General features: G+C 36.8%; 1 protein-coding gene across 1 annotated transcript; it reads left to right on the top strand.

Moving 5' to 3' along the window:
• The first annotated feature begins 7229 nt into the window (after positions 1 to 7229).
• LOC123541465 (uncharacterized) lies at positions 7230 to 14287 on the top strand. Its single transcript, XM_045326992.2, has 2 exons — positions 7230 to 7598; positions 12350 to 14287. Exons 1-2 carry the CDS (start codon positions 7383 to 7385, stop codon positions 13100 to 13102), a joined length of 969 nt encoding a protein of 322 aa, XP_045182927.1. The 5' UTR covers positions 7230 to 7382; the 3' UTR covers positions 13103 to 14287.
• The last annotated feature ends 2152 nt before the right edge of the window (positions 14288 to 16439 follow it).

Here is a 16439-nt window from a genome sequence, read left to right as displayed (position 1 = left end):
ATACAGCTGATAGTAAACTGAAGCACTGACGTTGAGATTCTAATACAGCTGATAGGAAACTGAAGCACTGACGTTAAGTTTCAAATATAACTGATAGGAAACTGAAACACTGACGTTAAGATTCGAATTTAGCTGATAGGAAACTGAAGCACTGACGTTAAGATTCGAATATAGCTGATAGGAAACAGAAGTATTAGCGAACAGATTGGAATACAGCTGAAAGAAAACTGAAGCACTGACGATTAGATTTGAATACAGCTGATATGAAACTGAAGCACTGACGTTGAGCTTCTAATATAGCTGATAGGAAACTGAAGCACTGACGTTAAGATTCGAACATAGCTGATAGGAAACTGAAGCACTGACGTTAAGATTCGAACATAGCTGATAGGAAACTGAAGCACTGACGTTGAGATTCGAATATAGCTGATAGGAATCTGAAGCACTGACGTTAAGATTCGAATATAGCTGATAGGAAACTGAAACACTGACGTTGAGATTGGAATATAGCTGATAGAAAACTGAAGCACTGACGTTAAGATTCGAATATAGCTGATAGAAAACTGAAGCACAAACGTTGAGATTCGAATACAGTTGATAGGAAACTGAAGCACTGACGTTAAGATTCGAATAAAGCTGATAGGAAAATGAAACACTGACGTTAAGATTCGAATAAAGCTGATGGGAAACTGAAGCACTGACGTTGAGATTTGAATACATCAGATAGGAAACTGAATTACTGACGTTGAGATTCGAATACAGCAGATAAAAAACTGAAACACTGACGGAGAGAATGGATCAGAATTGACAGGAAACTGATTCTTCGAAGTTGAGATTTAAAAGCAGCTGACATAAGTAAAGCAAAATGTGAAAAATTAAAATAAAGCGGGACGTATAAGAATGAAAAAAAACAAGGCAATATACGCTTATCAGAGGAGGAGGAAGCTAATTTAATTATTATTAGAGAGAGAGAGAGAGAGAGAGAGAGAGAGAGAGAGAGAGAGAGAGAGAGAGAGAGAGTCTCTTAATATTGTCAATAATTAGTTTCAGTCTTATCAACCGAAATATGAAAGAAAAAGTGAGCATATTACATGATATTCAAACCATAATGTGAACTTCTATAGACATTTTTATTATTCATACTTATTCCATATATGTCATACGATGACAACAATATTGCACGCAGACACAAAATTAGCCTTTTTCTATATTCGAAATCACTTTCTGTTTATGTGCGACTGAAAAGTAAAGAAATCGGTTGATTTATCCAGCCAATGTCTTTGTGAACGGACATTTTATGCGTTGCTGTAGAAAAATGACCTTCCTATTACATTCGCTACGTAATCTTATCTGGCCAGTATTATAACCTTAAGATAACAATAATAATACAAATTAAAGTAATATCAAGAAAGACACAACATTATTGTTTTAATATTTGACAGGCGCGATGTGCATAGAAAAAAGGTCATTGTTGTTTATGGAACAAAGTTTATATTGTACCATTTATTAGAAAATTAATGCAAACTTAAACTTTCATTTTTATATATTTCATTCCACTATTGTTAAAAGGTAAATAGCTATATATAATCATTTTTTCATAAAAGTAATGTTCTGAACTCTTAAAAAATCATACTGTATGATACAAAGAATAACTACATGTATATGTACACAGCTGAGAATATTTGGCAAGTAATGCCTAGTTCACATTAGGCCTGTGATGCGTCTGCGGAGCCCGTAGACTGCCCGTATCCTCCTTTCCGTGCAGGAGGATTTTCGTACGGATTTTCGTACGGATTCACGAGCACCGCAGCCTCTACAATTTTGTTTAGTGAAAAGTTATACAAATTAGAACAAGAGGGTCATTATGACCCTGGATCCCTCACCTGAGTAATATGAGCTACATGTTTCAAATGTCAAACTGATGCTAAGCTATTGGAAAGTAGGTTGGTAGGTCACATTCACGGTCACTGAGTCAGTTTTAAGATCGGTGTGAAAAACTGTATAAGTCATCCAAATTTCAAGGCTGTATCTAAAAAGAAACACAAGAAAGTAGGTCGTCAGTAGGTCAAGGTCACAGTCAAATGATCCCTATTTGGGGTCATCAGGTAATTATAATTAAACGTTCTAGGAAATATGATCAGATAATTTTTGAAGTATTTTTCCTATATAACTCATATAACAAGTGACCCCGGGCCTCTTTTCACCCCAGGGGCATAATTTGAACAATCTTGGTAGAGGACCACTAGGCAATGCTTAAATATTAAAGGCTTAGACTTCGAACTTTCAGACAAGAAGAATTCTAAAAAAAATTCTATATAAGTCTATGTAAAACTTGGACGCCCGTGGCAGGGTCTCCTTTCATTCAAGGGACATAATTTGAGCAATTTTGGTAGAGAACCACCAGGCAATTCTACATATTAAATATCAAAGGCTTAGGCCTCGAACTTTCAGACAAGAAGATTTTTTTTTCTATATAAGTCTATGTAAAACTTGGACGCCCGGGGCAGGGCCTCTTTTCATTCAAGGGACATAATTTGATCAATTTTGGTAGAGGACCATAAGGTAATGCTACATACCAAATATCAAAGGCCTAGGTCTTCTGGTTTCAGACAAGAAGAATTTTATTTATTTATTCCTATATAAGTCTTTGTAAAACTTGGGACCCCCGGGGCGGGGCCTCTTTCACCCCAGGGGCATAATTTGAATAATCTATATAGATGATGTCACTTGCCAAATATACACCTTGTGGTTTTGGACAAGAAGATTTTCAAAGTTTTCCCTATATAAGTATATGTAAACCATATGACAGCCAGGGCGGGGCCATATATGACCATAGGGGGATAATTTGATCAATCTTGGTAGATAATAATAATAATAATAACTTTATTTAAAGAAGGTAACACATAAAGATATATAACAATGTTAGAACATATTAAACGTCTTAAGTTTCAATGTGGCCTTCTATAATATTAATAAAACAATTCAACACACAAAAAATAGATAAAAACTGATTATCTAATTATAATATAAGACAGAATTTGAATGATAAACATATAAATATAACATTCACTCTTGACAAACACTCCATTTAATTAGGAAAAAACTATGTATCGTAAAAATCATAAAAAAAGTAAAATCACTCAGATAAACATTCACCCGCAAAAAAAAAGAAAATAAATAAATAGCAATGGCAGAAAAAAAAGTTGCAGCTCATTCAGATTCTAATAGATATATATATTTTTTTTTTTGTATTTGCTTTTGAAAGAAGTAAGTGAATCCACACAACGAATATTCTGTGGAATGATATTCCATATTTTAGCACTGTTATAGCCAAATGATCTTTTCATATAATTTGTGCGACATTTAGGTATTGAAATATCATTATGTACAACTGCTCTAAGGCCATAAATTTCATTGCTGGAAAATGTTAAAATATGATATGTAAGATGGTACAAGATTTTTTGTAGTTTTATATATTATTACTCCAGTATGGTATTTGCATCGTTTAGAAAATTTCATCCATCCGAGTTCTTTTAACATTTTACACAGATTTACTTGTCTGCAGTTCTTTATTTAAAACAATTCTAGGAACACTTCCTTGAAGTGTAAAACTCTTATTTAATGAGCCTTTACTGCCTGTAGACAAACCAAATTGTACAGCAGTAATCTAAAACAGACAAAATATATGGATTGTAGAATAAGTTTTTCATATCCTGTGTTAAAAAATAAACAATCCTCTTCAATAGTGCAATTTTTGAGTTAACTTTTAAACATACTTTATCTATTTGTATATCCCACGAAAGTGTATTGTCGATATAAATTCCTAAAACATTTTGAACTGTTACATTTTCTATGATAGATCCACCAATAGTTAAGTTCAAATTGCTACAATTGCGTTTCTTGTGTTTTGTACATATAAGCATACATTTTGATTTTGATGGATGTAACAGCATGTTTTTGAAATACACCATTTTTTTTCGATTTTATTTCAATTTTCTTGGAGTTTAATTTCAACAATTTCCATATCATAATCAGATTCATATATTGTCGAGTCGTCAGCATATAGATCAATATTACCTTCGTTTGTTGATAATGCTATCATGTCATTGATATAAAGTAAAAATAACAGGGGCCCTAGAATTGACCGTTGTGGAACGCCGGAACTATATACCAAATATTAAAGCCCTATGACCTATGGTTTTGGACAAGAAGACTTTTAAAGTTTTCCCTTTCGGTTGCCATGGCAACCAGAGTTCTGTATGGAATTCAATTCTTCGAACAATTTGGAAAGTGGGCCACCCAAGGAACATTCTTGTGAAGTTTGGTGTAATTCTGCCACGTGGTTTTGAAGAAGAAGATTTTTTAGAAATTGTTGACGCACGACAGACGACGGATATTGATCTTTGAGACATAGGCGGTCATCAAAAGACTTAAGTTACAATAATAGTAAACATATGTAAGTTGGCGACCAGAGCGAGCCGGAAAAGAAACAACAAAGAATGGGCATTCAAGAGTATTCTTGCGTAATGAAAAATGCAAGCTTTGCCGAAAAAGAGGGGAGGGTGGAGGGTGGGGTGCGATTGCACCCATCGCATACCCCTTGTTAATTACGCCCTTGTATATGTTACACCAAACTCCCACCATATTTCTCAGATAACACCCCGTCACCTAATTTATTGTGTTTCATTATAATATAAATGTATTTTGTTGAAAAGGTATTTTAGTTACCACATCGGCTGTACTTTTTCAAAACAATGTAAACGTGTCAGTGGCCTGCTTTCCATGGATTCTATTCTTACCAGGCCCAGATATTGGGTTGGGGTGAGAGCAGTCGGCTGAAAAGTGACCTATACTCATCAAAGTTTAGACCAAAATGTACCAGGCGTAATCATTTCATACCTTTATTTCAACATTTTCAGGGGGACACCCTGTAATCGGCAGTTTGCACTTCACCATTGAGGCCTTCAACCTGCAATAAAAATAGTCTAGATCCGGGTCAGAAGATTTATTTTTTTAAGAAGCAAGCAAGTGCAGGGAACAAAAATTACATAGCCACACTGTCATTGATATTCTAAATCAACATTAATATGGGGCAGCAACATGGAAAATAACCTAATTGTGAGCTCTTTTTCATAATCATTTACATTTCGAATAACATTGACTGCAAGAAATTTCAATTTTTTATTATAATGAAAACTAGAGAAAACACTAAAATGACCATAATCTCTCTAGTCAACATTATCCTTCACATATTCTAGCATAAAACTGCTGTTATTGTCACTTTTCGGGGGTGTTTTAACAGGACAGAAAACGTGTTTAAACAGAGAGATTCTCGCGCTCGCGTGCTATTATAACACCTTTTTATATATGCGCGTTCCGTGGCAAAGCGTAAACGTCATTCGACCCTCAAAACGGATAATTCAAAACAAAATGACGTCAACGTAAAAAACAACTCAGACATTCCCGCGCATTTCGTGGAAAATTAATGACGTTGAGAGACATTGTATCCATTTATCAGTTTTTACGCGTTTTATGCTAGAATAGCGTTAGCACATGTACATTTCCTGTTATAACATTTGCAGAATCCCTCGGGATACGTTGGTACCCTCGCCCTAACGGGCTCGGGTACCAACCAATCCCTCGGGAATCTGCAGATATTATAACACGAAAAAACATGCGTTATCTCTACAATGAAGAAAATGATTTCAAATATTTGCGTGATGCTCATTGTCGTGTGTCGCGTTGAATGTTGCGTATCGTGGTTTAGAATTTAAGTCGACAGTTCCACGACATTTGCGCAATATAATGTCTGGTATCGTTGCACATTGTCTTATGTCGCGTTCTCAGGGAGACACACGATAGTCAACGCGGCAGACGACACGCCACACGACATTCAACGCGACACACGATACGACACTCTACAATGAACGACACTCAATCTTTACTGCAACATTTATTTTGCCAAAACTTAGAGCGACAATGAGACATTCAAATGATAAAATGTCGTGTGTCATTGTACAGGCTGATCACTACCAAATAGAATGTAAGCCTCCGCTGGTCTCACAAGTAGTCCAAATATAAATAGTATTAATCTTTTTTCCTTTCCTAGTCCATTTTCTCGACAGCAACGTGCTTACTTTTACCCTACCGTGTTTCATTATGTATCACTTTGCATTCTGTTGAAATCGGCACGTTCCTATCGCATGCTGGGTAAAAATGGCGGCGTAAGAATTTAATGTCTCGAAAAGAGAAATTGAAAGAAGCGAAAAGTAGTAAATTCAGCGGGTTGCATTTACTGAACTGTAGTTTTCTTATATAAAAGTTGACACCCACTTTTCTTTTTGTTTTTGTAAAGTAGCGATCTAGTTCTTTATGTGAATATAAGTCTCTGAAAATCTGATATGCTAGAAAATGTCGAAAACCGTTATGAAGTAAGTGGATTTTATATGAAATAAAGAAGAGCTGGATTTAGTGGTGTTCAGCCTACATTGTCGTCCGTCGCGTTGCAATGTTGTGCGTCGTGTCGTGTGTCGCGTTGATTGTAGGGATAATACACGTTTTTTGTGTATTAACGTCTGCAGAAGCCCGCGGGATTGTTTGTGACCGAGACCGAAGGTATTTTCTCAAACAATGATACCCAGTGACATGTTTTGAAAATAAGTGTAATTCAATTTCTTAAAACTATATTCAGTATAGAATATTAACATTTTGATAGCTAACAATGTACACTCTTTCTAGTATGGCAATTTTCAAAATTTTCGATAACGTATAGGCCAAATAAGGCTAAAGTTAATAATGACTCTTAATGCGGTTAAATACAACCTCTGAAGAGTTTTGGGAGATTCTATTTACAAACCGATAAAACTAAATTTACATAACCCCTAGCCATTTGCTGGTACCCAGTTACAGCCTCGATCGCCTAACAAAGTTCCTTCAGCTCTGTGTAGGAAAGATTCTTAAATAACCCTTTAGACCAATGCGTCCGTTTGATAGTAAAGTAGATATATCATTATATATATATACATGCATATCGTGTGGAATATATATATCCAAAATATATATTGTTACTGAACAATAAGGATAATACAGTGGGAAAAATAAATGAAGGAAAATTAATATTACTTACTTAGTTTAATTATTTAAATTTACAACTTCAAAATCTCAGACGGTATCACCATTAATATGGAACTTCCTGAATATATTAAGAAGAGCTTAGTCAAAACTAGAGCAAATGAGATGACAATTTATTTTGTACGCTATAAAATGACAAACCGATCAATAGTAAAGCTATTTACACTTGGATCTCGAGACATATACTGACCAGCTGCCGGAGCGAAACTCAGATTTGTTTTGGCGTTTATAGTTTAAAGCGGATTTTTCAAATGGCTCTAAGTTCAAGTTCATTTCAGGTGTTTGTAATGGCATGTGTATGTGTTCTGTTTATCTACTTTGTCCTTAATGGTCTTTACAGAAGTAAAGATTGTTTTTATCAAAAACATTCTAAAAATAAAAGCATGACAGATGAAAAGAAACAACGGAAGTGTATGTATCAAATAGAACAAATGTCTCGAAAAGGAAACGGAAGAAAACGCTGGGAGGTAAGAAAATAATTTTCACCGTAATATGGAATTAGTTATTAAATTTAAATGTAATTGAAGGACAATTCTGTGGCTAGGTGTATCATAACTTGACATTTATGAAAATATAATTTGCTTTGTGAAAAATCTGCAGTCAGACCGGGACCCGAACCCGGGGCCTCGGAATACTGTTCCGAAGCCATGCCGACTGAGCTACCCGGCCGCCTACACATTTTCTCCTCTTCTTATTAAAAGTCCTATACCGTGACATATTTCCCCGGCATTTTTAAACAATTCGTCCTCGAATTTCAGCGGGTACTTTATATATAAGCATATAAGCAATTATTGGCGTCGTAGAGCCATCACAGTCCCATGTTGGGCGCCAAATGTCACAGGGTGAGAAAAATGTAGACCGGACCACGAACTCTGGACCTCGAAATACCGTTCCGATGCTCTATCGACTGAGCTACCAGGCCGCCTACACACCTTCTCCCCTTTTTATTGTAAGTCCTATAACGTGACATTTATAAATTCTCAAGCTAAGCTTAACTTTAAGAGGCAATGGCCGTTTCTTGCTGAGACACACTGCATGTTCATGCCAATTTACAGCCGGCCACTACGATTTCCTCACCTATTGTGCGATGACAGGACAGCGGGGAAACTCAATGACAACAGGCTCTTCAATGCCTCTAAAAGGATGAACTGGTTTTGTAGTTGTGTTCTGTCCAACTTCCTGTCCTGTAATTTATCAGCGACTACAATACAGACAGGTTTGTAAATTACGAGTAATGTTGTTATGACGTTATTACTGAATTGCACTGTAACAATTTGGTGAAGAATTGGCACAGATCAGTTTACCTACGAGTCCAAAGATGTGTTGTCATAAGTAACATCAAGTAAAAATTTTGCTGCAAAATGCAGCACAATGGAGTGCATGGCAAAAGAATGAGACTTCCGACAGAGTTGAACTAGGTCAATATATCAGAGGAATGTGGGGAAAAGTGGAAAATTACATGTGAGAAAATTTTTAAACTACTTCAACCTATTTTGAAACAAGCACATTTTCCAAATATTTAATGACAATTGATCATTTTAAAAAGGTATTTTTTACATCAAAGGGTCATAACTCCTAGAAAACTAAAATTCCTTCTTTCTTGCATACCTTCACATCATTAAAAGTACTGAGCAACATACGTTTGAAAGAAATTCTTCATTCTTAACTTCGCATCTTCACTGATCAACTGTGAAAGTGTGAAAGAAACCCTACATGCATAACTTCACATCGTTACTAATCAACTGTTATAGTTTGCAAGAAATGCACACAATTGCAAAGTAGGAGTTGAACATGATTTGCAACCTTTATTATAAAACATCAAAGAGTCATAAATTCTGGAAAAAATTGGGCCAATTTAAATTCCGTCTTAAATGCACGCCTTCCCATCATTAATGATTAGTGGTGAAAGTTTGAAAGAAGTCTTCCCGATTGATATGTGTTGTAAATATATATAGCTGTCTCGGACAAGGAAGTTCCTTATAAAAACGAAATTAGAACCGATTTGTTTCTTTTCCTTTGTTAAGATAAGTGTATATTGGCGGCATCATTTGACAGAGATAACAAAAAACACCACCACCACCACCAACAACAACAACAACAACAACAAAAAACACACAAAAAAACAAGTAAACAAAAGAAAATCAGCGCTGCCATATTCCTCTTACAATAACTATTCCTTACTTTCAATATTTCTTTGTGTATGTGTATCTAATTGACCAATTAACTACCAAGAAATATATGTTTTATATGGAAACGAGTTTAATACTGAGCTCAAAGATTTTTACAGGTAACAAAATGCACTCAGACGCCATACTGTTTTCCTTGCGTGACTATAACTTTGCCATTTATTAAGGAGGTAGATCTAGTGTACCTTAACATTTGTATGTGCGCATGCCCAACCGGAAGCTAACATGACGATTAACGACAACGTTAACGACAGAACTAAATGTGTCATTCTTCTGAGAAAAAAAAATCATTAACCGATCTCTGATCTGATGCTTAATGGTTTAAAAATGCTGAAATAATGAATAAAGTACCGCAGAAACGCTAGTATTGTTGCCTTAAAATGAGCCGTGCCATGAGAAAACCAACATAGTGGGTTGGCGACCAGCATGGATCCAGACCAGCCTGCGCATCCGCGCAGTCTGGTCAGGATACATGCTGTTCGCTAACAGTTTCTCCAATTCCAATAGGCTTTAAAAGCGAACAGCATGGATCCTGACCAGACTGCGCGGATGCGCAGGCTGGTCTGGATCCATGCTGGTCGCAAACCCACTATGTTGGTTTTCCCATGGCGACAGTCGACATTCAATATGGCACCAACCGGAGTCCGTAAGGAAGAGTGTTCTTATATATTTTTTCATTGAAACATTCAAATATTAAAACGGAAACATATATCTGGTAATTTCACAGGGACAATGCATGTATTGGATAGACATTTTATTGATAAGGAGGTTGTGGTGTAACAGGATGAGGGTTCTCGTATACAAATGTAGTCTCAATTATTTAATAGGACTAGTAACTTTGAAATATATATGTTAGAATAGAAGTCCATGGCCTAAACTAATTTTAATAATGTATGTGAATATCAGGCATAATGTGTGTACAACCTATTTGAGAGCACAAGTGATACTGAAGTTCTATCTCCACTCCAAATTAGCGATATTTAAGGAAAACGGACCATTAGTTGAATAAACATGAAACAAACAGCGTGAACACATTAGTAAGTATTTATAATTAACATGTCATGATTTCTGTTTAGTCAGCTTGTCAAAATTAAACAATTTGTAATTGAACAACAAAACGATCATACGTGGCCTAAGTATGAATAACCTGGGCGAGAAGATATAAACTGTCAGTGTGACTCAGTTCTGAAGCTAACTGAAAAAGGAAATGCGAAATTCTTTAATAACATAATCCATTACAGATCTAAAACTGAATGTAGATTAAAACTAATTGATAAACTGGATTCTTTAGACCATATTATACCACAAGGTACTAAATTGGTAAAATTTACTTAAAACCACTGAAAATGATAGATAAAAAGGAACTATATGTTTGTTTTCCATGCAGGATCAAAGCACTAAACCCCTCGTCAAAATATTGCATGTGGTGTTCACTCAATGTGATATACTAGTATATTTACGTTAAACTGAAACAAACAAATACCTTTTGCGTATTCATTTGTCTTATTTTGTTGGGTTTACAGTAATACCGAAAACGACACAGTTAACGCCACATAGCGAATTTCCCAGTTTTGTTGGTGTGGAAACCCCAGATGCCCCTCACGCGAGCATCTAGGTAGAGACACCGACCTTCTATATATGAGCCGTGCCATGAGAAAACCAACATAGTGGGTTTGCGACCAGCATGGATCCAGACCAGACTGCGCATCCGCGCAGTCTGGTCAGGATCCATGCTGTTCGCTTTCAAAGCCTTTTGCAATTAGAGAAACTGTTAGCGAACAGCATGGATCCTGACCAGACTGCGCGGATGCGCAGGCTGGTCTGGATCCATGCTGGTCGCAAACCCACTATGTTGGTTTTCCCATGGCACGGCTCAATTATGTATTATGAATACAATAGTAAATGATATTTAAGGTGGTTTCGTCTTACTGCCCTTTGTACCAATGTTTTGTTTTAAGGTAGTGGACCCGTAATGACAATCGGCTAATTCCGTGCGATTACGTATTCTCCGTATGCGATTTCGGCATTCTTCGGTCATAACAGAAAATTATTCTTATAATAACCGGAGAATGCCGAAAACGCATACGGAGAATACGTAAAAGACCGGAAATTGCCGATCGTCATTACGGGTCCACTACCTTAAAACACAATGTGTATATGAGTTCCAGGGTAATACTAATTAGGAATTGATACAGGGAGGTAAATGGTAAAATTAACGACAGCTTTAATGAACAACACTGCATACACGTATTTTGTTGTGTAAGCTCCATGGAAATTTTACTCTATTATAGATTTAATTCTATGTTTTATATAGAACGAATGGTTATATTTTGAAACTTACGACTAATAAGTAAAAGCTGAAAAGCCTTTAGATACAAACAATATTTGTAAAACATAGAGAAAAAAATCAACGTCTATAGGAAGTATCATGCAATCTTGGAAGTTTGTTCTACCTAGTAGTCAGGAGTTTATTTTGTTATATTTTCATTTCCAGTCAATGATTTTTCATTCTGTAAATTGCTGTCTATTGAATATCTGACTGTATAAGTTACATTTGTAACCATGCTATCTCTATGATTGACACATGTTAGGCTGTGGCCAGTTTACCGGAAACTATTTGACTAAACACTTAGTTTTTCATTGGGACCAGTCTATCGTTATATCTAGGTACGTCTATCAACTTTTCTCTTCCGTTTCCTCTTGTTACGGTTGTTATTTATTTTAAGACATGCTCTTGAAATGGTCGTGTTATGGACATGTTCCTAATTGATTTATTTTATGTCAACGATGGTACATGTATAAACATGTTTCTAATTCAGTCGTGTTTCAGCAATGTGCCTAAATGCTTTCTTATACAATGTATTTCAGTTGTGTTCAAACATATTCCTAATTGATTAATTATATTTCCTAGTCGTGATCCAGCAATGTGGCTAATTGCTTTCTTATATTTCAGTTGTGTTCAAACATGTTCCTAATTGATTAATTATATTTCAGTAGAGTTAAAAAAATGTTCTTAATTGATTGTATTTCAGTTATGTGCGGGAAGTGTTCCTAAAACCATCATACAGTTTGGTATCCCACGCACAGCAACAACGCTACAGTTCAATATATTGTGTTTGTGCACGGCAATGGTGTTCGAAGATGAAATAAAATCTGTAGGATGCTATTTCAATAGGAAGAAATCCCAGAAATATAACGTTATAAAAACGCATAATATCGCAAAGTTTCTGCCGAAAACACCACCTAATTCTTGGATTTTCATTACTTCAAGTGGTTCATTGTCACCTCGGAATAAACATCTGTTAAACGCAAGTAGACGGGGGATAGAGAAAAGAAATATCACGATTCCGTATGTTGCTGATCTCGATTTGGTCACCAGACGAGGTTATTTCATTGCTTATGAATATCAGCCTATCTTTGGGTTATCCGATGAAAAAATGCAGCATATTATTGAATATTTCCGCTACTGGGATATTCTTCGGCTCTGCTGTGGAAAACAGATGTCTGCAGATTGGCGAAATCGCCTGTCACGAAAACTAAATTATAAACAACATCATGATCTTCATAGCCCATCATACCCTGCTTGCGAAACATACAATATAAGTCAAGTCGAACTACTTTTCCTCAATACGTATGCTTACAGGAAATTTGGACATATCAGTTCACTTCGTGACGCTATTGGGAAGCCATCGACTGTTGACGGTAAACTGGATGGAACCTATTGTGAACGTTGCAACACATATATTGCTAAACATCATGTAAGACAAAATCAAAAATGCGCTTAAAAATTGCATATTTCGGAAGCAATTTCATTAGGAAATTGTATTGTCCTTTTCATGGCTAAATTTATCTAATGGAACTTTTTTAAAAAAAAAAAAATGCTCATGAAATTAACGTTTAAGCGGTTCAATACTTTTGGCTTATACACATCTAGACCCTAGTCGCCAGTCCGTTATTGATGGTTTTATTACTGTAGTGAAAATAAAATCTTTTGGAAACATAGCATGCAACAAATAGAGCACATTTGTTTGTTGCGAGTGAATATAAAATATATCTCACTGGGAAGTGAGAAAATTTCAAATATTTTCATGATCGCGTAGCGCGAGTGAAAATGTGAAAATGTTCTCTTTTTGAGGTGAGATTTTCTATATTCACGGAAAACAAATAAATTTTCTTTTTATTTTTATGCTTAATTTATTTGAGATATACATTTTGCAATAATTTTTAATCTCAGCACGGGAAACAGACGCACGTAAACGAACATGACGTCAGACGTGTTGTGACGTTAGGAAGACGCACACATCATAAAGTTCCATTTTATTTTATTTCTTGCTGCACAACGTTATGAAATTTTCATTAAGTAAGGTAATTTGAATAGAGAAATATTCTACAAAGAACAAAGTGCGACTACAATTTTCATCCTGTTTTAAGCAAGTAATTTAAAATTTATACACGATGTACAAGTAGATCGGCAAAGCTTTATCATTTACAGTGAGTGTTATGCAGTGAGTGATATGCAGTGAGTGATATGGGTTATATCTCACTGATAAAACACAGTATTTCATCAGTTAGCATAAAATAAAGCAAAATAGTAGTAGACTTAGTGACTCAGTTTGATTGAGTCTGTTCGTAGTAGGTCGTCCACGCCCTAGCACCGGCTTAAACGGAATTCTATTTCACAGATATTGAATGGACTCCATGATCCCAAAGGACTGGAAAAATAATACCTCTGAATGGAGGTACGGGGAGACTTTTCACAGCCGCCACACACATTAAAAAATTAAAGCAATAGGATTTTTAACCTTGTTCTTTCCATCAAAATAACCGTTATCTTAGTCTGGCAACATGCGGTAAAAAAGAGACTTTGCAGTCTTTCAGAAAACATTTAAAATAGGAATAGTGTAAACTCAACAGGTTGCCCAACACGACAAAAAGGGAAATGTCACAAGCTAGCTTGATTGAGCTTGTTCATGGCCGGCAGTGGAAATCTGGCCCCGGGTTGTGCAGAAACTCAACATTTAAACATGTTACAAGTACCAAAAACAATCCGGAGTTATCCGCAGATTGTTCATATGTCGGTGTGTGCATGCAACCTTGAACGATACACAGTGTGCATTGTGGCAACGTTAAATGTCGCAACGCCGCTAAATGTCGCAACCACCGTTAAATGTCGCAAGGTTGACGTTAAATGTCGCAACCACCGCTAAATGTCGCAAAATCGTCTGCCGCTAAATGTCGCACCTTTAACGTTAAATGTCGCAAAAATTTGCCCACCGTTATATGTCGCAACACCAACGCTAAATGTCGCACTTCCTATTTGACACTATGATTATCAATTCCTTGTGTATATTTACTTTTTTGAGTGAAGAAAAATTAACAGGTTTATGAAATACAAATAATTATCTTAATGATAAGTGATGTTACGTATAGCAACAAGAGGGCCCTAGATCGCTCACCTGAGTTCCACACCTTGCTTGAACAGTCACGCAAGAAATATATTTGTGAAATTATTTTGTAATAGGGCCAGTGTTTTAGGACAGTAATATTCTGAGGTTTCTTCTAACTAAATACGATTTGGTAATAGTGTTGTATGTTTGTGGGGGTTAGGTATGGGTGGGGAACGGGGTGAATAACGACACAGAAATCTAAGACTCAAACACACAGCACCAAGACAATTAATAGAAATTATTTACATTTCTGAAGTGTGTGTGGTGGGGGGGTGGGGGGGGGGTGGGGGGGAGGGGGAAGGGGGGGGGGCAGAGAGAGAGGGTTATGTGTGGGTAGGCGGAAAAAGTAGGATAATGAGGGGAATGAGACTAAACCAAACAATTTTAAGAGACTAAAAGTAAAATAATATCAAAATTCCCGCTTTACCTGAAAGAATGTACAGAGGGCCACATAGGATCTTTCTCCGCCATTGAAGCTTGATAGTCGCCTTATGACTTTAAATGTAAACCTCCAAACAAAGAAATAGAACCCATGGCTGATTAATAGAGAACTTTCGTTTTCTACAGCTACAAAATACAGTCTTCGTGTCGCGTTGTGTAACAGGCCTGGATTGTTGCCCGAGCCGATTCCCCCACCCCAAACTCCACCCTTGTTGGCTTAATAGTGACTTATACTCATCAAAGTTGCACCCAACTATTTTGGAAATAATATTTTCTCAAAATGTAGACCAAAAACGCCCCAGAGGCGAATATTTTATAGTTATATTTCAAAATTCCCCAGGTGGGAGTGGGGGGGGGGGGGGAGAGTACCCCTCCAGTACCATAAAATTAAGAAAAATATGCACCAGAGGCAACCATTTTATACCTGTTTTTTTTCAAACTTTCCCGGGGAGAGACCCTGAACCCTCGAAAATGACAGGGATAAACCCTCCCATACACCGAAATTTTGAACACAAACTGCAATAAAGTCCAGCATTCCATACTTGTATTTCAGAACTGTAAATGGGAAAAGACCCTAACCACCTAAAATAAGGGGAGTGCCCCTCTAGTACGTAGCTAAAAATAGACAAAAATGCACCACAGGCAAACATTTCATACCTGTATATAAAAAAAAATTATTATTATTTATTATTATACCAGATTTATATAGCGCCCTTTTCATGATAAACACGTTCAAAGGCGCTTTACAGCAACTGCAGCCACACAGGGCGCGAAATCATCCTCTACTAGTACAGACACAGAGCGATCTGACCAGAGGGACAGAGTGAGACAAAGCCCCCACGGAGAGATCAGAAATCAGATACAGGCTTGTCCGGCTAACTTAGCCTAGCTCGTTGCGAATAGACAGCCTGTTTCTTTAACGTGCCCAGTGTATAGCACTGATACACGCAAGGATTGCCTGGGTTCCTGACCAGTACACCTCTAGCTGGGTGGGAAACACTGAAAAGCGTTTCTGAAAATTCCCGAGTAGCTGCCGGGGATCGAACCCCGACCTCAGGATTGGAAGGCCAGTGTGCAAACCACTGAGCTATCCGTCCCACAAATACGGACAGAGGAACCCCGTACCTACCGCACGTCGTCGGTGAGCTTTTGTTTTAAACTGGTGCCCCCTCCCCCACCCCACTCCCATCCTCCATCAACAATTTCTGGCCCCCGGCCTGCTGTGTAACGAAAT

This window comes from Mercenaria mercenaria, chromosome 16 (assembly GCF_021730395.1).
Source record: "Mercenaria mercenaria strain notata chromosome 16, MADL_Memer_1, whole genome shotgun sequence".
Lineage (NCBI taxonomy): Eukaryota > Metazoa > Mollusca > Bivalvia > Venerida > Veneridae > Mercenaria > Mercenaria mercenaria.
This window is presented reverse-complemented; position numbering and strand designations above follow the sequence as displayed.